Below are 26,438 nucleotides of genomic sequence, written 5' to 3' on the forward strand. Positions count from 1 at the left end.
AAGTGGGGAAGAACACAGGCAAGGAGTGTCAGAGAGAGACATAAGGTCAGCAATGGCATCAAGTAGAAATGAAACCAGTGATGGCATCAGGTCGGAGTTCTATTAGTTAGACCACAAAAAATAAATGTCCAGTATTGTTTGAACTAAAGTTCTGTTGACCAGCCTATTCACTGTTTCCTTTTTGGGGAAAATAGTGCAGACAAAGATGGAGAGCCACCTATCACTACGGAGAAATTGGAAGATCAGAGAGGTGAAGGCTTTTATCAACTTTAGCAAGGTGGCGGCAAGATGGCAACGCACACAGTTGCAGCAGCTAAGTGCTCATTCATTTGGTGTATGGTATGGTTCTCTGGATGGGTGTTGCTTTGTATCCTGAGTTATTCTTGTCAGGCAAATAACATCTATGGCCAGCACGAGCACCTCAAACTCTGAGTTTGCCACCAGCAGCAAACTGTTACAGCCGAGTTCATCCGCCTAAACAAAATACCGGAGGACATTGCACGGTGCCCGAGCTGCCCATCGATTACTATCCCCACCGGGTGAAGATGAAGGTGGCGCAGGGAGAGCAAGCAAAAGCAGGGCTGCAGGACCGCCGCACTGACGAGGCTATGGAGGCAGCCATTATAACCTCCGCTTCCCAGCCTGTTCCTCACAAATGCCACATCCCTCATCAACAAGATGTATGAGCTGAGGTTACTGATCGCAGTGAAACGGAAACCTGGCTTCACCCACGGATACCGGACACCGCCATTGAGCTAACTGGCTACAACGCACAGCGACACGACAGGACAGAGAACTCCGGTAAGAGCAGAGGAGGGGGGGCGTGTGTGTACGTGAATAACAGCTGGTGCACTAACACAGTGACTGTAGATAGCCACTGCTCCCCAAACCTGGAGTTTGTGACTGTTAAATGCCGGCCGCACTACCTCCCCTGAGAGTTCACTGTTGTCATGTTTACATACTGCCCGAAGCAGATGCTAAAGCAGCTAACAGCCAACTCCACAGCAGCATTAGCAATAAACAGAGCAGATACCCTGAGGCAGTACACATCCTAGCTGGGGACTTCAATCATGCGGACCTTAAAGCAGTACTCCCCAAATTTCACCAGCACGTTAAGTGTGCCACAAGAGGAGATACACTGGACAAGGTCTACTCCAGCATTAAACTGGATTACAGGGCTAAACAATCACCCCACCTGGCCCAGTCTGACCACATGTCCATGCTTCGACAAAACCAACTGGGATGTTTTTGCACATAAAGACATTGAGATGTGCACTGACAGTGTACTGTGTTATATCAAACACAGCACAGACACTTTGACTGTGGACAAACAGTTCCGTGTACACCCAAAGAGGAAGCCCTGGATGACGGGTGGAGGAACCCCGCGTTCAAGTCTTGGGACCAGGCCCTGTACTGCACAGTGCGGGCCGACCTCACGAGAGGCATCTGGGAAGCCAAGACAGCATACAGGAAGAGGATTGAGCAGCATCTGGAGAGTCGCAATAGGAGGACAGACAGACAGACTACTTTATTAATCCCTTTTGGACGTTCTGCCAGGAAAATTGCACTCTCCTCAACATACATTCACAGCACTGTTACCATAGAATAGGCAAGTGTGGCATGGAGTTCAACAACTTACCAACTACAGGGCCAACTTGGGTGTTGCTGAGAGCTCAACATTCTATTTGCCCGCCTTGAGGTGGAACTACCTGAGGTGACCTCACTACAAACCACGGTCCACGGCAGCTTCTCCCTCACAGAGCATGAGGTGAGAGGCACACTGCGGGCTGTGAACCCAAGGAAGGCAGCGGGACCTGATGGCATCTCTGAACATGTGCTGAGGGAATGCGCAGACCAGCTGGCTGGAATCTTCACAAGGATTTTCAACCAGTCCCTCGCCCAATCAGCTGTCCCACCCTGCCTAAAGGCCTCCATCACTGTCCCTCTGCCCAACAAAGCTCACATCTTGAGCCTCAGTGACTACCAGCCAGTCGCTCTCACCCAAGTGGTGATGAAATGCTTTGAAAAGCTGGTCAGGGGTCTCATCTCATCACTCTTGCCAAAAAGGTTTGACCCCCACCAGTTTACTTACAGGGCTAATAGATCAATAGAGGATGCCATGGCCATAGCCCTACATGCTGCATTTTCCCACCTGGAGCAGCAGGTAAGCTATGCACACATTCTCTTTGTTGACTATAGCTCTCCCTTTAACACCATCCTCCCCCACAAACTGTTCAACAAACTCCTGGTCCTGGTCATTAAACAACCCACCTGCATGTGGATTAACAGCTTTCTGACTGGTCGCTCACAGATGGTGAGAGTGGGCCATCATATATCTACAGCTATCAGCATCAACACCGGCTCCCCCCCAGGGATGCGTGCTGAGTTCCCTGAGCTACACCCTCTATACACAAAACTGCACTCCTGTTCACAACAGGAATATCTACATGAAGTTTGCAGATGACACCACGGTGGTTTGGCTCATCACCACAGTTTTATGTATGGCGCTTTTTAATTTCGTTGTGCATTTTACGTGTCACAATAACAATAAATTGTATCTAAGATGAGATGGAAGAGAATGCAGAGGAACAAAGAGGTGAAGAGGAGAGAACTGAGACCAGGCCTTACTCAGAAGATCCATCTGACTGGTCACCACCACATCAGATTGGGGACTCATTTAGGCAGTGTTGAGAATAGCCCACAGAGAAAAAGATCAGACAAGAGCAGAAGACGTTTTTGTAAAGCACACTGTTTTCGCTTAATGTCCAATGGAGAAAAAGTGTAGTGTACTCTATTCCAAAAGTGTGAATAAGATGTATTACTTTCCATGTAAGCTCTTTGGTGGAGCTAGAGTTGCTGACACACACTTTGTGGTGTGATACAATAACTGGCAGAGTCTTTAAAAAATGATTACGCACCATGGAACCAGTTGTTATCACTGTGACCGCTCATCTTTTGTGGAAAGAATTAGCATCTTGCTTACACCTTTGTCAAACTATTGACAGTACCTTGCAAAAAGCCATAGAGGCTGAAAAGACACACTGGAGAAGTGTGTTAAACAAGAGTGATCAACAGCATAGTCTTCCTTGCAGAGAAGAAATTGCCACTAAGGGGGAAGAATGCTAAGTTGAGAGATCCTAAAAATGGAAATTTTCTGTATGTCCTTGAGATCATAGCATGATATGACGTCACACGAGCAAAAAGGTAGCCTCTAAAGAAATGACAGGAAATCTGTCCTGGTGCACTTAAAATGAATGTTTAGATTCAATGTCAGACTGTGTACTTGGTCAAATTTGTGCCCTGGTCAAAGCCTCCAAGTAGGAGGAGGATTATACACCTGACATTTCAAAGCAGGAGCAGGCATCAATGAAAATCCATTATGTTCATACTGTTGTGCGCTGAAGAGCGAATTGGTCAAAAATAATGACAATTAAATAAATGACTAATTAATATTAAATATTAATTATTCGGGGCACCACCCTGATGAGTTCAGGGAAACTAAAATACGCCCAAACTTGTAACAGTTATCAGTCTCGAACAGAGTTTATCTACTAAACAGTCATATTCTGTAACATTAAGTACCTAGGGACAGCTCTGATGTTTGAAGGATGAGATCCGAGCACTGGCTATTGCTTAGACACGTGACCACAAGTTCGTACACAAAAGACACTACAACTTCTCTTACAATAAAAATATATTTATTAACACAATGCATCAATCAGTAACACGTTGGTATAACGGTTTATCTAACGAAAAGACACAAGTGATGAAATGTGTGTGTGTGTTTAAACGTGTGAGTGAGGGAGTGTGTGTGTGTATATGGAGTCTGGTTGCCTAGCAACCAGTTAGCGTCGCAGCGGGGCTAGCAGCTAGGCTAGTTAGCTGAGGCTAGCTAGCCGCTAGTTAGCACCGTGGAGGTATAAGCGTGGAGTGTTAATTACTAAGCTGAGCGACGGTTATTAATAACTAACACCAATAAATACCGTATAATGTTATGTAATATCTGCTAATTACAGGACTTCCGTCACATAAACAGAACATTCGTCGACGTTATACAAACACAACTAAGCTATTTCTCTGCCCAGAAAATGCCTAGTTAAGGGAATCCTTACTTGACCCAGTGGAGCGGTAATGGATTCGATCTCCGTTGATCCAGCTCGGTTCGGCTCGACTCGGAGGGCAGCAGAGCAGCGGCGGGGCAGCCTGCAGGGTCTGCTGGAGTTTCTGGTGGAAAGGCGAAGAAGCTGGAATGAGCTTTCTTACACCAGGGACCAGTTCACGTGGATTGCATGACTCGACAGTGGCTTCTCTGGACAAGTAGACAGGAGGGAGAGAGGTGTCCTTTGCGGAGTCTCTGTCGTCGCTGCACTGCCAACTCGAGGTCCGAAGAGAACCGGAGAGGTTGAACCTTCTGAAGAAGCTGGAAATAACCGAAGAGAGTGAACCTTCTCCGCGCTGAAGTTTATATGTGGACAGTGGCAGATGATGTCACTTCCCGTTGGATGGTACTGGCTCTCAGCCAATAGCAGTGCATCAGGCGAACTTCCGGTCAAGCGAGCACGAGTTCTTAAAGGGGGGGTCAATGGCCAGAGTGATCACCCTTTTTATGACCCTTTGTTCAAGAACATGTGATAACTCAAATGCAGGCTTTGAAAAGGGGTATTAGGCCTCACAGGCCGAAAGCCCTTTCTTCAGATGGATTAATTGTCACATCTCTGAATTAATCTCTTGACCTGGTTGAGTTGGCACAACAATACAGACAACAAAAAAATGAAACTTGAAGTGACTTTTTGTTGGCTTCACAGTCATGAAGGACACAACTGCAAAAGGCCTCACAGAAACATTGACTGGGGTGCTGGGGTTGGAGTTGGCGAATTGTAGGGGGCAGAGCTGCGAGTCAAATATGACAGGTACAGTGGGGCAAGAAGGTATTTAGTCAGCCACCAATTGAACAAGTTCACCCACTTAAAAAGATGAGAGTGGCCTGGAATTGTCATCATAGGTACACCTCAACTGAGAAACAAAATGAGAAAAAAAATCCTGAAAATCAAATGCCTGATTTTTAAATAATTTATTTGCAAATTATGGTGGAAAATAAGTATTTGTTCAATAACAAAAGTTCATCTCAATACTTTGTTGTATACCCTTTGTTGGCAATGACATAGGTCAAACATTTTCTGTAAGTCTTCACAAGGTTTTCACACACTGTTGCTGGTATTTTGGCCCATTCCTCCATGCAGATCTCCTCCAGAGATCTCCTTCTCCAGAGCTCTTTTCGGGCTGTCGCTGGGCAACACAGACTTTCAACTCCCTCCAAAGATTTTCTGTGGGGTTGAGATCTGGGGCCTCATTTATCAACGCGGTTTACGCAAGAAAAACTTGCGTACACCAGGAACGACGCTCACATTCAGATGTATCAACACGAAAAGTCCGTTGATTCTTGTGCTGTTTCACGGCAACTCTGGAGGTGCTGTAGAAGTTGGCGGAAAGCCGATTCTTGCGTTAACTGCAAAAGAGATTTCATGGAGATGATTCCAGCAGTGGCCATGATGAACAGGTACCTGAGACTCATTTTAGGTGCATGGTTTTAAAAGAAATCATTGACACTAATTCTGGAGTTGTCTGACAGATTTTGCAACCTTCAACTTGTGTCTGAAAAGTTTTAAGTTCATCTTTAAAATGGAACACATTCCAAAAGCTGAGTTGGAGGAATTACTGACAAGCTATGCCCTGGCTACCAATGATGTTTCAAGGGATATCATTCAGTAAACGGCTCACTGGGAAAACATCCTTAAGTGTCATGAAAAGGCTCTGGATAAATTTCCTCCTACAGGAGAATTTGATTTTGTTTTTCCAAATCTAACAGTAGCCCTGAAAGTATTCCTGAAAATGCCTGTAACGGTTGCTTCTTTGATGCAACATTGTTCCATAAGCTCCATTATTGTTCAAGTTCAAGTTCAGTTTTATTTTCACATGTAATTTGCAATATAGTGAGATTCTTGTTCAAGTTGCAAGGGTTAAAACTTCACAATAAACGCTTATGATTTAAGGCACATACATGATGATAAACAGCATTTTTTTCTATTTATTAGGGCCTGAGCCCGGAGGTACTCCAGGGCAAAGACCCTGTTATGTTTGCTCGACACACTCGGCACTTAAAAAGTTAATTTGACCCCCTAAACATGCTCAAAAACACACCAAATTTGGTCCACATATCGGCTGCGGCAAAAAATTTGATAATTAAACAAAAAAGCAGCACTCTACTCAATAGCGCCACCTACATAAATAAAAAAACACTCCACGGCCTGAAGGAATGTCCTACAGACATGGGACCAACACCATTTTATTCGTTTCGCCATGACAAATCATACACAGACACCCCTGACCTAACTGTAACAGGACCTCCACAATTTGGAGTCGAATGTCTAATTTTGGACAATTTTGCGCCCCAAACAAACGCTATCTCCTCCTAGGGCATTCATGGTATTGCTTCCAAAACTTAATACATGACTCTCCAAACTCTGCTGATCAAAAGTTGCTAAAGGTTTTTTTATATAGTGCAAACGGTTTGGATTTTATAAGCCCTCAAAGAGGGGGAGACACTTTTTACACTTTTCACCTTACAATGGAAACTAATGGGGCACCTGTCTGCTCTCGTGGTACATACTCTCAAACACTCGCTTCTCACATGTAAACTAAAACTCCCACAGCTTCAAAATACAAACCACTGTATTCCTGACAAAAATCCCAACAAAAATATGATATTATGCTCCACTTTTGCCCAACATACTCAGAGCTATTTCATTTTGACACACTAAAAATGTCAAAATCCTCCTCTGCTCTGCACTCTGACACAGACAGCAGAGTGCAGCGGGGGGAGGGGTTCTTAAAGGGCCAGCTCTCAGTTCTGCACTCACACTCTGCATCAGACTCAGGCTTCTATCTCCTAAACTACAAGGCCCAGGGATTTACCAATTACACCGTTGGACTGGGGCCACCGTTTGGCACGCAGATGCTTAGGCCCTAACAACGCTGCTTGCAGCTTTAATCATCACAATTCTTGCTTTTGTTTTTTTTGGGGGGGGGGGGGGAATTGTTTCTGCATACCCCCCTGACACTGGATAGATGCATCCCTATCCTTTGGCTCATATGTGTTAGCCTCTGTACTGAGGTTCTGAACCGCACCTAATTACGCAGGAGGGAAACAGAACCAGGGGAGGAGCTATGTCCCAGCAACAGGGGGGAACAGAGGTCAACATTTCGAGAGCTGGAATTACTTTAGTTGGGGTACACCTTGGACAGGTCGCCAGTCCATCGCAGGGCCAACACATACAGACAACCATTCACACTCACAGCTACGCCTATGGTCAATTTACATGTGTTTGGACGGTGGTAAGAAGCTGGAGTACCCGGAGAGAACCCACACAGGCACAGGGCGAAAATGCAAACTCCACACAGAAAGACCCCATGCCCGAGCCAGGGCTGGAACCCAGAACCGTCTTGCTGTGAGGCAGCAGTGCTAACCACTGCACTACCACCCAACTTCAAACATCTGGAGGCCATGACTAATTTTACTCCTAGAGCAACATTTCTCACACTCCAAATCATTAGGGTGGTATTATTCACACCTGGAGGCCTCCTCCTCCTCGAGACTTATCGTGAGCGTGTTGTGTCATTTCCTGCCTGGAATACTGTCGCTGTGTTGTGTTCAACTCTCTCAATCCTCCCTCAGGTGTACTGCTAATTTAATCACTTTAAGCACCACTGTATACTACATATTGGTGTACATGTCGGCTCTGTTGCTTGCAGCCCCGCTGTGAAGTCGACATTAGTCATTGGCAGCTCTGTTCTCCACACCGTGAAAGTAGAGACTCCAGCGAGCATAAGGTACATCCCAGGGGCCAGAGCGGGCGACGTTGAGGCTAATCTAAAGCTACTGGCAAAACGTAAGGTTAAATACAGTAAGATTGTAATACATGTCGGCACTAATGACACCCGGCTTCGCCAGTTGGAATTAACTAAAGTTAACATGGCTTCGGTGTGCAACTACTTTAAAACAATGTCGGACTCCGTAGTTTTCTCTGGCCCGCTGCCCAGTTTAGCAAGTGACGACATGTTTAGCCCCATGCGTTCATTCCATTGCTGGATGTCTAGGTGGTGTTTAGATAACAACGTGGCTTACATAGACAATCGGAGCTCCTTCTGGGGAAAGCCTGGTTTGATTCGGAGAGATGGCGTCCATCCTACTTTGGATGGTGCATCTCTCTTATCTAGGAACTGTGAGAAAATGAGCTTTTGATCATGTTCTGTTCATATGTCACCATTATATCAGGAGTTAATTATGTATAAGTACATGACGTGATTGTTTGTATTAAGTTGTGCAGGCTGCTAGTTGCCCCCGAACTGTCAAGGCTGAATGACGAAAACAACAGGACAAGACGACCTGACTGTGCAGGAGGCTGGAGTACTAATCAAGAAGTTTGATATGCATGAGTGTAAAATTACGTATGCAAAAAGGTGTGGCTTCAAGCATATATTCACTGTCTGTTAATAGCTTACTCAGACTCTCTGCTGCACTCTCAAGGTGCATGTAATGGGGTCTCCAGATATATCTGTGTCTGCTTTGTTGTGTGAAATAAAGTGTTGATTTGTCAAAAGCAGACGACTCCGGTTGATCTCTTCTCATCAATGGACCCGGTGAAGTCGGCGAACTTCAACAATTTGGGGGCTCGTCCGGGATGAGAGTGAGGTCTTAATTTGGCTGTTTTGACTGAGCACAAAGGACACCACGAACTCTGGTCGACCAACAGAAAACGGTAAGCAGAAACCTGTTACAACAAATTCTGCACATTTGAGAATTTTACCAAATTAAGAGTTAACAGTGTCCTAGTGCTAAGTTCCAAATTATGGAGTCTATGGTGAAGAATGAAAAGAGTGAATAAGAGTTGATATTGTCCTTGGTTTGGCAACCCCACTATTCTCTGACGAGGGAATAGGGCCTTGGGTCAAAGTCCTATCAGGTGCTGGGTTGGAGTCCTGGGGAATTCAGGACCCCCGAATTCTATTACATTTTATATTGTGTGGTCAAAGTGGACCAGGAAATTTTAAGTCTCTCCGAGGGAAAGAGTGATTTGTGTGTCTCAAACATTACGTCTCTGTTTCACGGAAACCTAGCGGTGTTAACGAAGTGAACAGAACCTCACAAGACAATATTGTTTGACTGGGTCAGTTGCTCGGGTGAACTCCATACAAACTGATTGGCACATCTCACCGTTAGGCAGGGACAGATGGACGGAGAAGTTGATAGAGAGATTGTTGATGTTTGGGGCCCAAGGACTCAATGGAGGCCGCTGGGGCAGCAAATGAAAAATATTTTGGTTGTAATTGGGAACGTAGGTTCAGATAAAGACAGAAAAGGCAAGAAGTGAGGTAAAGAGAAGGATAGAGGAAGTGTTAATAGAAAGCAGAGCAGGGAAAGAGGACCGGATGGCATTTGGTAAGTTGTTGTGGAAGAAGGAGAAAGAGAACAGGGAAAAGAGAGATGAGGTTAAAAAGATGGGTGACCAGGCAGGGCTATTGGAAAGGAACAGTGGAGGAAAGAAGAGAAAAGACATGAGGAAGAGAGAAGGGTGTAGTATGGTCTGGCTATGTTTTGTCAGGGAGCGGAACTTGCAAATTGAAAAACCCTCCCCACCAAGGATGAAGGAGGAAGACGGTGAGAGAAGAAGGACCTCATAACACTCAACGAGATAGAGCTCACGAGTGAGGCATCAGGACCCGCTATCACAAAATCCAAAACACGGCCACCACATAGTACATCTAACATGACACTGCACAGCCACAAACAAGTGCCAACACAATACCCCTTGCTGCAAATGGGAGAGGGCAGAGGTGACAAATACAAACCTATTGCGTTAGGTGATGTGCAATCAATCGTTGATAAAATGCCTCCACCAGCAGAGGGAGGCGGACTCTGGTTGACAAAATTAGATATGTTAACCGCTGGACAGAAACTAGCACTCTGTGATTTCAGAGCTGTAGCATCCCGCAGCATGTCCCGACATGACTTGAAAGACATTGAACTAGACGCTGACACTAGTGAAGACCCTAATGACATGCCACTAACAATAGTAATAGACCCCTTAGGGCAAACTATTAGGAGCAAATTTCCACTCCCCAACACGGCCGTCATTCCTAAACTAACCTGGACTTCGTCCCAGCATCCTCGAGAATCTCGAACTCAGTCTAAAGATGAGGGGACCAGACACACCGGGTGCCACCCCGGGAAGACTGGGGTTCAACAGGAATGGTTTCGCAAAGCTGTGTTGGATGGAGTGCCTGAATCGGTAAGAGAAAACATGATGAGTAACCCTGACTTACCAGGAAGTGATTCTAACATATGGGAAAAGCATCTTGTGCACCACCTGCAGAGAGCCAAAGATGAGGCGAACAAAGAAGAAAACTCAGTAAGAGATCTTCAAACACAATTACTGAAGCTGCAGCTGGGAGAGGCGAGACAAAAGGTAAATGAGAAAAAGAAAAAAGAAACTCTGATGCATAAACAAATGATGTCTAGCAGTTTGCAGAAAATGGTTGGGGAACTGTGTCCCGGCTGCCCCCCTGAACCAGAGACACCAGATCCATTCCTAGTACCCCTGTGGACCCCCCAACCGAGACCACATGGTCCATCAAGGGGACCAGCTGCCCAATGGCGAGCTCAGAACTCGTGGGAAGGATACAGGGGAGGAACTCGAGGTGGAAGGGGCTGGGCGAGAGGTGGAGGAGGCCGTGGGAGACTGCCTCGGGGACAGCAGGCGGGAGGTGAGTGCTACATGTGTGGACAACTTGGACACTGGGCAAGAGAATGTCACATGCAGGGACCTGCACCACGTGGGCATGGCGGACCACCCAGAGGAATGAGGACCCCAGATCCTCAGGCCGCACCGGTCCAGGATGGACAATATCCCCTGATAGGAGGGGATGAGTGGGAGGAGCCCGGCACCTATCAACAACAGTCACACACCCCACAGAGAAACCCAGATGACATAGGTAAGGCAGATCCTATGTTGTCTCTAAGGGTGTTGGATGATGACCTGTCATTTTTGGTTGACACGGGAGCCACACTCTCAACTCTAAACTCTGAACCACCACAAGAGACTATCTCCTTGAGAAACAGTGAACATCGTGGGCTTCTCTGGGATTGGACAGAAACTGCCGGTCACAATACCACTGAAAATCCAATTAGGTAAACAGACTCTTTTGCATCCATTTGTTGTCTCTCCTGGTGTACCTGTTAACCTGTTGGGGTGAGATCTTCTCATCAAACTAGGAGCCTCCATCCTGTGCAGTCCGGATGGACTCACCGTGACTCTACCAGATGGAACATGCCTCTGATGTAATCCTAACACCCACGGAGCAGGGCAGTACCTTCTTAAGCCACTGGAGGACGAGCTGGTGGACATACTCTATTGGGGTATGTTACAGCCTGAACCCCCCTATGTAATAGCCTCCTGTCTGCCTACCTGCAGTGGAAACCCTGGATCTCCCAACTCGAGCCCTACGTCCCTCCGCCTGACCCACCTCATGTTACCGTCTTCTACGACCGAATATGTAATGAGTGGTATCAGGAAGAATTTGAAGCACACCTGGAAGGTAAACAATGGCAAATCACATCACAAAATATTTATGCTGGTCCAGAGGGTGTAGCCGCAGCCACAATCCTCTCCAAGGAACAGATGATATGGTATCGTATGCAGGATGAAGCAGTTCCACACGTTTCCCTCTCATTACATCCTAACCATCAAGCTAAAGATCTTGGCCCGATGGTCAAAAAAGCCACAGCAGCCACTGATTGGATAACGACTCAGATACCTGCTGTCTCGTTCTCACCCACCTGCAAAACCTACTGCATTAACCTAAAAGTAACAGACACAGTTGCACTACAACATGATCACGTTCCCAGAAACCACGGTAGGGAAAAGATGGACCACCCCTCAGTGGAAGAGATGCTAACTACCCTCCCTGAGGAATTATGGTCCCAAGGGCCCACGGATGTTGGGCTCACTGATTGTCAACCTGTTACATTTTCAGTGGTAGACACCACTCCCTTATGGATCAGACAATACCCCCACAAACCAGAAGCAGAAGCAGGTATAGCTGACACTATTGCAGGTCTCATCAAATCCGAGGTATTAGAACCATCCACCTCCGCATGGAACACTCCCATACTCCCGGCCAAAAAACAAGAGACAGGTAAATATCGCATGGCACATTATCTAAGAGCTATAAATGAAATTCTGACCACAGTCACCATTCCTGTGCCCAACCCCTATGTGGCACTCACTAATTTGGGACCGCACCAACCATGGTTCACATGCATTGATTTGGCTAACGCTTTTTTCTGCTTACCACAAGCAGACGAATGCAGAGACATTTTCTCCTTTACCTACAGAGGACAACAGTGGCGATACACCAGGGTACCACAAGGATTTGCGCTGTCTCCAGGACTATTCAATCAGGTACTAAAACAAGCCCTGGATGGTTGTCCGCTTCCTCCGGACACCACTCTAATCCAGTATGTAGATGATCTTCTCATTGCAGCACCGACACCAGCAGCGTGCCTGGCCGCAACAAAGGCTGTCCTCATCCGATTGGCTGGACGCGGTTTTAAGGTCAGTAAAAACAAACTCCAAGCGGTCAGGACGCAAGTTGCCTTTTTGGGCAGAGTACTCTCGCAAAAAGGAGCTGGCATGTCGCCTGCACATAGATCTACCTTACTGCATCACCCAAAGCCCATGACTGTAAAGGAAATGTTGTCGTTTCTCGGTCTGACTGGGTACAGTCACAATTACATTCCTGAATATACGGGCACGACACAGGCTCTCCGTAACTTGATTAAAGAGCATGGCATGCGTAACCTCAATGCTAAGCTAAATTGGACCAAAGACACCGAGTCAGTCTTCATACAACTCAAACAGAAACTAGCACAGGCCGCAGACCTGGCCCGACCTGACTACCAGTCTCCATTTTTCCTAGACGTTTCTGAAACAGAAGGAGTGGTTAACGGTGTTCTGTTTCAGAAAAAAGGGGGAGAAAGGAGCATACTCATGTACATCAACATAATGCTAGACTCAATGGAAAAACGACACCCAAAATGCACACAACATGCAGCAGGGGTAGCAAAACTGATTCAAAAAACAGCCCACATAGTGATGGGGTACTCACATCACATAGCATGATAGCATATGTCAACTCCCAGACATTCACCCTGACGTCACTAAGGCAAAAGAGACTCTGTAAAATACTGGAAGCACCAAACATCACATTCACCCATGAAGGAATCAACATGGCGGATTGGATGGGAACCGGACCACCGCATGAGTGTGAACACGAAGCACAAAAGGATGAAAAGGTATGACCAGATCGGAAAGCTCAACCATTAACAGATGCTGAAGAGATGTTCACAGACGGATGTTGCTACAAAGATGAAAAAGGTGGACTGAAAGCAGGATACGCGGTGGTGAAGAAGGAAGGACCCAACTGGGTGACAATAGAGGCCCGGCAACTAGAAGAACAGCAATCCACACAAAAAGCAGAGGTAATGGCTCTCATGGCAGCTCTCAAACTAGGAGAAGGAAAACGAATAAACATCTATATGGACTCTGCCTTTGCCGCCGGAGCAGCACATGTGGAACTGGGACAATGGATCAGAGCAGGATACATCACGGCAGGTAACAAACCCATTAAACACCAGCGGGAAATGAGAGAATTAGCAGAAGCTCTGCAACTTCCCCAGGAGGTGGCTATCATAAAGTGCAAAGGTCATGACAATGCCATTACAGAAGTAGCAACAGGGAACCGAGAAGCAGATGCGGCAGCAAAAAGAGCGACAGGTTATCTGCCCCAACTACAAATGGTGAGTACGAAGAAGAACTACAAATCTCTCCACAGGTCACGCTGATTGATATCAGCCGATGTCAAAAGGGGGCCTCACCACAGGAAAAGACAACATGGAAACAGAGAGGAGGACTTGAAACTGAGGGGCTCTGGCGAGGGCCTGATGGACGGCTAATACTGCCCCCTGGAATCAGAGAGCGGGCACTGGAAGAAGCACACGGAATCGGTCATGTGGGAACGGCTCAGATGACTCAAAATCTGAAAGAATGGTGGCATCCGTTTTTATCAGACATAATAAAGAATTGGGTAAAAAGCTGTTCCATATGTTCCCTGTACAACTCTAAGCCAACCATTAAACCTGAGACAGGTATGTTTCCGCTGGAGACCAGGCCAGGCAGGGAGATTGTGATAGAATACACGGACATGGGGACGACGGTCAGAGGGTACAGGTATGTGTTGATGTGTGTGGATGTGTTTTCAGGATGGCCAGAGGCGTGGCCAACAAAGAAGGAGAATAGCAAGTCAGTGGTGAAGTTTTTAATTAATCAATACATTCCTCGGCACGGGTTCCCACAGAAAATTAGATCAGATAATGGGACACATTTGAAAAAGCAACATCTACAACTGGTGGAGGCAATGTTGGGGTTGAAGCACTTGTTTGGCACCGTGTATCACCCTCAATCACAAGGTAAGGTGGAAAGAATGAACCAAACCATCAAACAAAGATTGGCTAAAATCTGTGCACTGACAAAATTAAATTGGTTGGATGCTCTCCCGTTGGCTCTAATGACAGTTCGATGCTCTGTTAATCAGGGAACAGGTTTCACCCCATTTGAACTCTCCACAGGAAGGCACTTCCCAGGACCAGGAGCAGGCTTCCACCAGTGGAGCTGGAATTCGAAAGAGGGCACAAAGCATATTTTACTGAACTCCAAGCTCTCATTTCAGATTTCTCCAAACAAGTCCAGGACAAAAGACAGGCGAAGGTCGAGGGCATCCTCCCCACTGCTGACTGGGTCCTGCTGAAGGTCATCAAGCGGAAGTGGGCGGAACCCAGGTGGACCGGTCCATGCCAGGTGACTGAGAGGACGTCCCATGCGGTGCGGCTCAGAGGGAAAGGAGACACATGGTACCATTGGAGCCAGTGCGCAACGGCAGAGGAACCAGGCAGATCGGTCCAGGAGATCCACACAGACCTTCAAAGACGGTGCACTGACTCGGCTGAGTCAGAATCAAACCCTGACCTCAACAAAGGGGCAAAATAATCCCCGGTCAGTGGCAAGGTCACAGGGTAGTCGACCCCTGTGACTGAAGAAAGAAGATACCACCCAGAACGGCTGACAACATAGATGATGGACAATTGATTCTGCTTATCATCCTGTCTGGTCGTATGTTTTACTTTTCTTGCAGCTATGCTCAAGTTAGCCCTCACAGGCAACACTGTGTTTTAACTGCTTTAAGCTGAATCAAGTGTATTAAAAGTTTCTTTGAATTTCTCCACTAATTGACGAGCCAGAAGATCCTGAGGAGGAAACTGATTTTCAACATTACCAATTGGAGTGATCTCCTAAAGGAGATCAAAAGGGGGAATTGTGAGAAAATGAGCTTTTGATCATGTTCTGTTCATATGTCACCATTATATCAGGAGTTGATTATGTATAAGTACATGACGTGATTGTTTGTATTAAGTTGTGCAGGCTGCTAGTTGCCCCCGAACTGTCAAGGCTGAATGACGAAAACAACAGGACAAGACGACCTGACTGTGCAGGAGGCTGGAGTACTAATCAAGAAGTTTGATATGAATGAGTGTAAAATTACGTATGCAAAAAGGTGTGGCTTCAAGCATATATTCACTGTCTGTTAATATCTTACTCAGACTCTCTGCTGCACTCTCAAGGTGCATGTAGTGGGGTCTCCAGATATATCTGTGTCTGCTTTGTTGTGTGAAATAAAGTGTTGATTTGTCAAAAGCAGACGACTCCGGTTGATCTCTTCTCATCAACGGACCCGGTGAAGTCGGCGAACTTCAACAGAACATAGGCCAATTTATTAGCCATACTAATCCCTGACAAGCACCCAGAGTTCAGACCAGCAGGCAGAGCTGCAGTTTAACACGCCCCTCTGCTGGTTCCGTCGTGTTGTCACCCACCCAGCCTATAGAAACTGTGTCTGCCTCGAGGCTGTATAAGCCTACACCCAAATCTGGAGCAGTAATTTATAGCAATTTAGTTACAATTAAAACCACTGCTCCAGCAAACCAACCCAGTAAAATGATTAAATGTGGTTTGCTAAACATTCGATCTCTCCCATCCAAGTCTCCCCTTGTGAACGATTTAATCACAAATTATCAAATTGGTGTATTAGCACTTACTGAAACCTGGGTGCAGCAAGATGAATATGTTAGTTTAAATGAATCTTCCCCTCCTGGTTATATGAACTACCATGTACCTCGTACCACTGGCAGAGGAGGAGGAGTAGCTGCAATTTATCAGTCAAATTTGCTTATTAACCTTCGACCTAATAGTTCATTTAACTCATTTGAGAGCCTGACTGTCAGCTTTTCCCACCCAGACTGGAAAGAGGAGAAACCACTCTTACTTGCAGTTGTGTATCGTCCTCCTGCACCTTATTCTGAGTTCTTAGAAGAATTCCCTGACTTTCTGTCAAACTTGGCATTGAATTCAGACAAAGTCATAGTGGGTGACTTTAACATCCATGTGGACGTTGATGATGATTGTCTGGCCACTGCGTTTAAGTCGCTTCTTGATTCAGTTGGCTTCTGTCAGAGGGTAAACAAACCCACTCACACTTTTAATCACATCCTTGATTTAGTACTCACTTATGGAACAGAAGCTGACCGCATCACAGTTCTTCCTCAAAACCCCATCTTGTCTGATCACTCCTTAATTACATTTGAATTTACCCTAACAAATTATATCCTACCTGGGAAAACGTCCCACTTCAGTAGATGTCTATCTGACACTGCTGTTTCTAGATTTAAGGAGCTTATTCCAGCAGAACTTGCTGCCACATCTTGTAGTAATATAATGGGCAGTTATGCTGGTTTCACCCCCTCGCAGATAGACTATCTTGTGGACAGCACCACAGCAGCACTCCTTGGGACACTTGATGCCGTAGCTCCCCTGAAAAAGACGGTTATCAACCAAAAAAGAATAGTTCCCTGGTACAGCCCAGAGCTGCGTGCCTTAAAACAGAAGACCAGACAACTGGAAAGGAAGACACATTCCAGCCAGCACGAGGAAGTTTGCCAAGCCTGGAAAGAGAGTTTATTAATATATAAAAAAGAACTCCGTAATGCTAGAAGCTCTTACTACTCATCCCTAATAGAAAAGAATAAGAACAACCCCAGGTTCCTCTTCAACACCGTGGGCAGGCTCACCAAGAACCATAGTGCTGTTGAGCCATACATCCCCCCCAACTCTCAGCAGTAACGACTTTCTATCTTTCTTTACTGAAAAGATTGTGAATATTAGAACAAAAATTGCCAGTAATGGAGGACAGACTACAGTCCCCATAGAAGCGCCTCCCAGACTTGGTGCATACTTGGACAGCTTCTCCCCCATCGACCTGTAAGAATTAACTTCTGCAGTCACTTCCTCCAAGTCAGCCACTTGTCCGCTGGATCCCATCCCAACAAGCCTACTTAAGGATGCCTTCCCTCTAGTCAAAACGTCCATATTAAATCAAATTAATCTTTCCTTAGTCACAGGTTACGTGCCACAGGCCTTTAAGGTGGCTGTCATCAACCCTTTACTTAAAAACCTTCTCTTGACCCAGATGTGTTAGCCAACTATAGGCCTATATTCAACCTCACCTACATCTCCAAGATCCTTGAGAAGGTTGTCCTGGAGCAGCAACATGAACATCTGCACAGCAGCAAGCTCTTTGAAGCCTTCCAGTCTGGATTCAGGGAACACCATAGCACTGAAACAGCACTGGTCAGAGTCTCTAATGATCCTCTCATAGCTTCAGACAGAGGTCTTGTCTCTGTACTTGTCCTTTTGGACCTCAGTGCTGCATTTGACACGATCGACCACAGCATCCTGCTTCAGAGACTAGACCATGATATTGGGATTAAAGGAACTGCCCTAAAATGGTTTAAGTCATACTTATCAGATAGGTTTCAGTTTGTTCATATTAGTAATGACTATTCAGAGTACAGCAGAGTTACATATGGTGTACCACAGGGTTCAGTTCTGGGACCGATTCTCTTCACTCTTTACATGCTCCCATTTGGCGACATAATACGGAAGCACTCGATCAACTTCCACTGTTATGCAGACGACACACAACTTTACTTGTCGATGGAGCCAGATGACACAAGCCAGTTTACTAATCTGCAAGACTGCCTAAAAGACATTAAATCCTGGATGTCTTCTAACTTCTTAATGCTAAATTCAGATAAAACTGAGGTCATCGTGTTTGGACCTAAACACCTCAGGGACACACTCTTGAATTGGATCACTACTCTAGATGGCATCACCTTGACCCCGAGTACAACTGCAAGGAACCTTGGGGTCAGTTTTGACCAGGACCTTTCCTTCAGCTCCCACATAAAGCATGTGACTAGGACCGCCTTCTTCCATCTGCAAAGTATCGCTAAGATTAGGAACATCCTTTCCCAGAGTGATGCTGAGAAACTGGTGCATGCATTTATCACTTCTCGGCTGGACTACTGCAACTCTCTCTTGTCAGGATGTCCTAAATACTCCCTAAAGAGTCTCCAGCTGGTCCAGAACGCTGCAGCGAGGGTTTTGACGGGAGTTAAGAAGAGAGAACACATCTCTCCCACTTTAGCTTCTCTCCACTGGCTTCCTGTAGGATCTAGAATCGACTTCAAAATTGTTCTGCTGACTTATAAGGCTCTCAATGATAAAGCCCCATCCTATTTGAAAGAGCTCATTAGTCCCTACTGTCCCACCAGAGCACTCCGCTCCCAGAATGCAGGTCTTTTAGTGATTCTCAGTATCTCTAAAAACAGACTGGGAGGTAGAGCCTTTAGTTACCAGGCTCCTCTACTGTGGAACCAGCTCTCTCCATGGGTCAGAGAGGCAGACACTTTAACTACGTTTAAGTCCAGGCTTAAGACTTTCCTCTATGACAGAGCCTTCAGTTAGGACTGGTTCAGGTAGCTCTGAACCATTGATAGCTATGCTGCTACAGGCTTAGACTGCTGGGGGACACATCAGGTTACATGGAGCCCTCTCCTCTCCTCTCCCCTCCTCTCCTACCTGCACATTTTGGAACTGTCATTACCATTACTTGTTGCACTTTGTATTTTGGCCTTGGTGTCTTGCAGTCTCTCTGTGTTTCCACAGATCCACCAGAGCTCCATCTCTCTGCTCCAACCGCCGCCTGGGTGAGGGATCCCTCCTCTTTTGCTCACCCTGGGGTTTCTCAGATTTTTCCCTGTTAAAAAGGGTTTTCTATGGAGTTTTTTCTCAGTCGATGTGAGGGTCTAAGGGCAGTGGATGTTGTTATGATGCCATGTAAAGCCCTTTGAGACAAACTGTTTGTGAAAACGGGCTCTACAAACAAAATTGCCTTGCCTTCCTTTGCCTTGCAACATGAGTGCAGTCATTAGAGAATTAGACATTAGAGAATCCTGCTATTGCTGCAAATTGTGCTTTAATATTGACAAATAATGTCAGTTACCAAACACCAACACAGGGTGTCGCCAACGGACCAAAGTGCAATTAACGCAAGAATCGGCTTTCCGCCAACTTCTACGGCACCTCCAGAGTTGGCGTGAAACAGCACAAGAATCGATTAATTTCTTGCGTTGATACATCTGAACGTGAGCGTCGATCCTGGCGTATGCAAGTTTTTCTTGTGTAAACCGCGTTGATACGTGAGGCCCCTGAAGAGAAGGGCTTGAAGCTAAAATCTCCAAATGCCAACTTGTGAGAAAGGAAGTGCAGTATTTAGGTCACCTGGTGCTGCCGAGGGGATCCACATGGACCCAAATAAGATCAGCAGAGTTAAGGCCTGGGTGAGACCCCCAAACTACAAGGAAGTGCTGCAATTCCTGGGGTTCACTAGATATTACAGGCTGTATGTGAGCATATGAAATGGGAGAAACTGAGCTATACAATGTTATTAGATGCAAATATGTGCATCGAATGCATCGTTTTACAACTAGCCTGATAAAAGACTGCAAATAATAAGTTTCCTCATTTGTTTCCTCCAGTATTTCACTCGTGCTTGTCAATCGCATTATAGAAAAGAAAAACATATCTTCAAAGAACAACAGATCTTATCAGATATCTTAAGGGAGCTTCGCGTGTACTATCCTTCCATCCATTGTCTTCCGCTTATTCCTGTTAAGGGTTGCGGGGGGGCTGGAACCTATCCCAGCTGCTACGGGTGAGAGGTGGGGTACACTCTGAACAGGTCGCCAGTCCATCGCAGGGCCAACATATAGAGACAAACAGACTCACACTCACATTCATACCTACGGTCAATTTAAAGTATCTGTAACCCACCTGTAAGGTACGCTGACACTGGACCAGTATGTCCTAGGCTCTAGGGAGTGGTAATGATTAGTTCAAACACCTCAATGAGTAACCAAGACACAAAATGAAGTTAAAGCACATTAGTATATTAACACATGAAAATACAAATATTTCACTGCCGGCATTAAGTTTGTTTGTTTTTTCTTTTTGAACTGTCTCTTTAACTGGGTGCACCCTTAAAAATAAATTGTCTCTCCAGAAGGAAAAAATAAAAAATGAAATCTCGAATCCAATGTCCTTCGAAGTCCCTTATCACAGTCCTACCACACTGAAAGCAGGACAGACGGTGAATGAGAGGATGTCTCAATCCAGGTGCTCAACATGGGTGGCTCGCCATTCCTCTCGTCAGAGGAAGAATCAATCCAAGTCTAAGTCCAAGGGTATCCAAAAACCCAGCCTGCATAACATACATGACTGATATAATATATACAATACATCACATTTTTTTCTCTTACAACATTGAATAATGTGTGGAAAAATGTATATTAATATCGTCCCGGTTACAACACTGCCATCTGCTGGCTCCATACAGGCAACAACACGGTTATGCAGTTCACCGAATCAACCTAAATCCCATTAGTCTCATAACCCATGAAATTCAACCAAATATTTTCTCTGTCTACACATTTAAATAATTTAAACATACTCTTAGCTTAATTCTTAACTTTTAACTACAACTCTGCCGTTAAACATTAAAAGGAAATGCTAACAATCAGAAGAGGCCAACTCACGGAGAGTGCGCTAATATGCTAATATGGCTAATGCCACGTGCGGCTGCATGTTAATTACTCACCGAGTAAAGCAAGGGGAAAAAAATAAAAATAACATCGAAGTCTGGATCTCAAAGTTGCTCAGAGCTGGCTAGACTCCTACTGGCTCGAACAGTAATCTTTTTTTCTGTAAATGTTGTTTTATCAGGTACTGTCATCAACTACGTTTCTCAGTGTCTCCGTTTGTCTCCCGTATCCAATTCTCCTCAACCACACTACATCGCGTCACCCTCACCCAAGTGAAAAGGGGCGGGACATGCGCGGTTTTACACGAATGCAATTTGCGAATACTCTGTAGACCAGTAAACCTATTTGTTATTGAATTTCCAACACACTAAGCAAGATTAGACCTCGGAAATAAAAGTAACAGTAATATTATTCTTTTTAGCAAAGAAATGACAAAGAATAAAAATAAATATTTTAATTAAATAAAAGGAACTGTCAATGAACAGAATTGGATTTAATAACTAAAGCTAGTAACTATTGGTTTCCCTATGGGTTACATATCCAATTAGCCTAGTCCCTAGTTTCATGTCTTTGGATGGTGGGAAGAAGCCGGAGTACCCGGGGACAACCCACGCAGGCACGGGGAGAACATGCAGACTCCACACAGAAAGATCCTGTGTCCGAGCTAGGACTCAAACCCGGAACCTTCTTGCTGTGAGGTAGCGTGTACTGCTAAATGCATAAAAGCCAGAGAAAAATAAATAGACTTGTGAGCTGGTGGCGGTGAGAATTTTTTTCTTTTCTTCTTTTTGTTTCTTCTTTTCTTTGTTTTTTTTCTAACTTAAGAAAAAAATTTAAAACGTACTATTGTTGGACTTCCGGCTGTGCAATGTAGAGGTCAGATGCAGACTGAGGTAGCTCTCCCAGATTGAAACCTTTTTACCCACTAACTCAACTCGAAAACTAACCAGTTAGTGATTTAAGAGGTAATACAGAGGGAATAGCACAGATAGGGACAGAAAAGGGGGAAAAAAAATGCCCAAGAGAAAAGTCGCTACAAGCAGGTGGAGTTAGCTACGGCGCTAACGAGATAATGACAGCGATATGGGAGGTAAAAGCTGAGCTTAAGTCAGATCAAAAGTCCAGCCCTCTAGAAGTCAGGGAAATGAATGGCAAGCTCGACAATTTGGCAACCAACTAGCAGGGCCTGTCCGACTGTGTGGAGGAGGCCGAGGGACATGTGTCTGACTTGGAGAGCTGACGTGTGGCTGACTTGGAGAGCTGCACTATGGATATCGCGGGAGTGATAACCGGCATAGAGCAGCAGCAAGCAGCCCTACAGCTTGAATTGACAGATCTGGAATCTTGTTCCAGATTAAATAACATCTGAGTATTCGGGATACCAGAGGAGGCAGAGGGTGAATCCATGCCAATATTCTTTGAAGAGTTTCTCCGGAAAGAACTCCAACTCCCGCAAGACCTGGACCTGCAAATCCAGCATGCGCACCGGTTGTTGGGGCCAAAGCCATGACCCGTCGTCGCACCGAGAGCCATCATCCTAAACTTCCAAGAAGGAAGTTTTAGGATTCAAAATGAAGGAAATGGTGCTGAAAGACACTTGGAAGAAAGGGAAAATTATGCATTGTAATCGACCTGTATATTTCCACCATGATTTTGTTGCTGTCAGTCCCCCTCCCTGTTCCCTAATCCACCTTGTTACTGTAGTGCCACCTATGTACAAATCATAGTCAAACACAGCCTGTCAAAAAATTCTAAATAGTCTAGGTACAGGTGTGGTTGTACGACTGTAATAATATATTACATCAATGGCTTATACCTGCATAAGCCAGCACACATCTACTAGCTCAAGGAAATGGAGTGAATTTGGAAGGAAGGTTTTGATTCGATACTTTATCACACCCCATATCAAGTCTTAACAAACTTGGCTTTGAGGTTCCTAGAGCCTTCCAAGTGATGTTATTCGGCTTGATTCGTGGAGAAATAATTCATAAAAAGATAGCTACCTTTTTAAAATATTGATTATTTCAGGTAAAAAAAAAAGCCATCACAAGGAATTGGTTGAAAAGGGACCCAGGGTTAGCGTTAGCCCAGTTTCAGTCCAGGATGAAGACACCCTCTCTACCTTGAAGAGCAGACTTAAGACCTACCTTCCTTTTTGATAAAGGCTTATAGCTTATAGTTAGGGCTGACTTGGGCTAGCCCTTAGATATGCTGCTATAAGCGTAGACTTTTGAGGGATTTCCAATTGTGCACTGGGCTTCTCTCTCCACCTTTCTGTCCTCCCTGTCCCTGTATTCTCTCCCTGTATTTTTTAAAAATATGAGTATGCATTAAATAATTATGACATGCTTAATTTAATCAATTCTAAAATGTATTAAGTGTCATTCGTTGATAAATACGAACATGGTTGAGTAGCCTCAGCACCTGTGTGTTAGTGTGTCTCTGACACTGACGAGCATGGAATCAATATAATGTGTTTTGTTTTTTCAGAATAAAGACATCAACTGGAGGTGTGATTGTGTGCTGAGCTGTCTGAGCATTTACCTCAATGAAGACCTGGACACACTGGTTAAAGAATACGTGGTCAGTATGTCAGCCTTCTGTCCTTTTTGCCACCAACAGTTCATCATTGAGTCCAATGGGTTCTTTGTTTAGAATGAGAAATTCCCACAAGGCAAATAGTGGTAGTGCTGTCGCTTTGTAGGAAGGAAATCCACCTGATCAAGAGGAGCCTGAGAATAAAGTGGGCCAGATCCTGGCACCTAAATACCCCCACTGTCCCAGGGATGACAATTCTCGCCCAAATAACAAGGTGAGGACACCGATGTTTCATGGTTATTTTGAACCAGCAGTTTTGACTTCATTGACAATATGTTTTGGAAGTGTTTATTAAGAAATGCCTTTGAGATAATGTCAGTTCATTTTGATTCTTGGTTCTGATCAGCTGGATTCTCCTGTGTTTGTTTGTGGATGTATCACGAATGCATGTAGTGGACTGTCTGCTTACGAACTCAAGTGCCTTGACAACATCATACAGAAGGAAGCCTTCTTGTCGTCTTTGAAGATATGGCAAGTACGTGGACATGTTAATCAGAACCCTAACCAATACAAGACTGATCAGCTGTTCTCCATTTCACCCTCTCTCACCCTCTCACACTTTGTGTGTCTCCCCCTTATTTCCTCTCAGTCTCTCTTTTGCTCTTCCTCCTGCTCTTTCACTATTGTCCCCTACTGTCCTGCTCTCTCTCCTTCTGTCTCTCTTTCTTTCTCTAATACTCACTAGATATCTCCAACCAGTGTAACTTCACACATACTGTACATTGAGCATGGGATTTTAAAAAGGTGTGAAATTTGGTCTTAATGGGTTATTCTTAGTTTTTTTTCTACAATATAGTTAACAAAGGAAATATCATTTCTGTCTTCCGCCATTAACATACCTTGTAGTATATTTAGGATTGCTGTCCATGGAGAGAAACAATGGGATAATTCTTGTTTTTCTCTGTCAAAAGGCAGCTGAGGAGCTGAAGCAGTCACTAAAGCCAAAGCTGGATGTCAAGAGGTAAGTCATAAAGCAGTGTAGTTGGAAGCATCAGTTGTTTTTGCTGTTGGGCTGAATTTATTGAGTAGAAGGGGACGTTTCCCAACAGGTGAGGGGTAAAGTGAGAGAGAAGGTTTAGATAGGGAAAGGTTGGTCCCTTTCTCTTGAATCATTTCAACTTTTCAATGCTTCCCAGCACCTCCCCTGTTGATTACATCACAAGGTCAAGTTTTGCCAGTAGGTAGCAAAAAACTGGGCAAAACACAATGTGAGTCAGTTTTAGACTTAAAAGGCTTGATGCACTACTTCCTGACTGGAAGACTGTATCTTTATCATGTACCATACTATTATTTTAAGTGATTTATCAGGTGCACGCTGGGTGTGCCCAGGCTCAGCTCAAACATGTGAGAACAAGACTACTACTTTAATGGGTCATGGTCAGATTTTTAATTGTTGTCACCTTGGCAGAAAATTTCACAATATTCAAGAGTAGTATTGCACAGATGAATCACTTAAGCATACAGTATATACAGGAAATAAAGATCTTCCTGTCAGGAAGTAGTGAAGCTTGTGCATCAAGTCTATTATTCCAGTGAGGAGGGTAAGAAGGAGAGAGAGAGAGGGAGAGGATGGCATCAGTGAGAAGGTTTGGAGAGGGCTTACCCCTGAGAGCTGAGGAGAGAGAGGAGGTGAGTAGAGATGGTGGAGGTTAAAAGAGAGGGAGAGGGAGTTGGAGAGGGTTGCCAATCCATTTTCCTTGCATCAATGAAGAGTTTCTTATTTGGCTCTTTACAGCTACTGCTTACATGTTTACATTACTGAACTCTGTACAAAATCAGTGGGGTGCCTTGTTCTGTATTTCTATATCGATGTGTTTTTAGTAGGTGTTTTGTTAACTGCATTTTTTTTTGGCAGGTCAAAGGCTTCATCGGGAATCTCTGCAGTCACCCCGAAAATCCCTCCGTCATAAAGAAATGCAGAACCTTACCCTCAATGGAGGATCAACCCATAAACATGTGACAACAAGACAATTACTTTAAAGGATAAATGTCACGTATTTAATTGTTTTTGCCACCTTGCAATGGCAGCTTTGCACTTTGCTGAGCTGGATTATTTCTGACATTTTAGACAGATTTATTGGACTCATTTACGTTGTTTCATCATGTCATGCTTTTTTTACTATTGAAAATTCTACAAGACTTTTGCTTTTTTTTTTTTTTTTTTACAGTTTTGTCATTCCCATGTGGAACCAGCAAGGACTGAGGTTAACAGTGCTCTGGATGGAGAAAAAAGTAGGATGGGGGGGGGGGGTGTAGGATGGAGAGGAATGAGATGGATTAGGAAGATGGAAGTTTTTTATGCACATTAACATTGAAGAAACAGTTCAAAGTGGACCACAAGGATATATCTTGGACTGTGATATTGAGAGGCTTTAATGTTAATAAATCTGTCAAATCAACAAGGTGGTCTGATGGTTCTTGTGCATCATTGAGATTTTTTTATACTGAATGGGAAAGAATTGCATAAATGCGATGCATTTTGAATAATTTGGTAAGCATAAATAACATGTAATTCAAACAAATAAATGTTATACTAATAGAGGAACACAAAAACAACCCCAGGTTCCTCTTCAGTACTGTAGCCAGACTGACAGAGAGCCACAGCTCTACTGAACCAAGCATTCCTGTTTCCCTGAGCAGCAAAGATTTCATGGATTTCTTTAATGACAAA

General features: G+C 44.8%; 1 protein-coding gene and 1 pseudogene across 1 annotated transcript; both read left to right on the forward strand.

Annotated features, from left to right (window-relative positions):
* Positions 1 to 10,916: 10,916 nt before the first annotated feature.
* LOC147262246 (uncharacterized) lies at positions 10,917 to 13,960 on the forward strand (annotated as a pseudogene).
* Positions 13,961 to 22,039: 8,079 nt separating this feature from the next.
* Positions 22,040 to 25,958, forward strand: LOC147262247 (uncharacterized). Its single transcript, XM_086202356.1, has 6 exons — positions 22,040 to 22,062; positions 23,660 to 23,752; positions 23,874 to 23,981; positions 24,161 to 24,242; positions 24,679 to 24,728; positions 25,623 to 25,958. The coding sequence occupies exons 2-6, from the start codon at positions 23,718 to 23,720 to the stop codon at positions 25,675 to 25,677; spliced, it is 330 nt and encodes a 109-aa protein (XP_086058482.1). The 5' UTR covers positions 22,040 to 22,062; positions 23,660 to 23,717; the 3' UTR covers positions 25,678 to 25,958.
* Positions 25,959 to 26,438: the final 480 nt, after the last annotated feature.

The sequence above is a fragment of the Aulostomus chinensis genome, chromosome 4 (assembly GCF_037954235.1).
Source record: "Aulostomus chinensis isolate RoL2024-O1b breed Wild chromosome 4, RoL_Achi_v1.0, whole genome shotgun sequence".
NCBI classification, from domain to species: domain Eukaryota; kingdom Metazoa; phylum Chordata; class Actinopteri; order Syngnathiformes; family Aulostomidae; genus Aulostomus; species Aulostomus chinensis.

Bases quoted from the DNA above. Each gene is read 5' to 3' on its own strand.
- LOC147262247 (XM_086202356.1), top strand. From the start codon at position 23,718: ATGAAGACCTGGACACACTGGTTAAAGAATACGTG. The intron at 23,753-23,873 runs GTCAGTATGTCA...GTCGCTTTGTAG, and splicing joins CACTGGTTAAAGAATACGTG to GAAGGAAATCCACCTGATCA. The intron at 24,729-25,622 runs GTAAGTCATAAA...TTTTTTTGGCAG, and splicing joins CCAAAGCTGGATGTCAAGAG to GTCAAAGGCTTCATCGGGAA.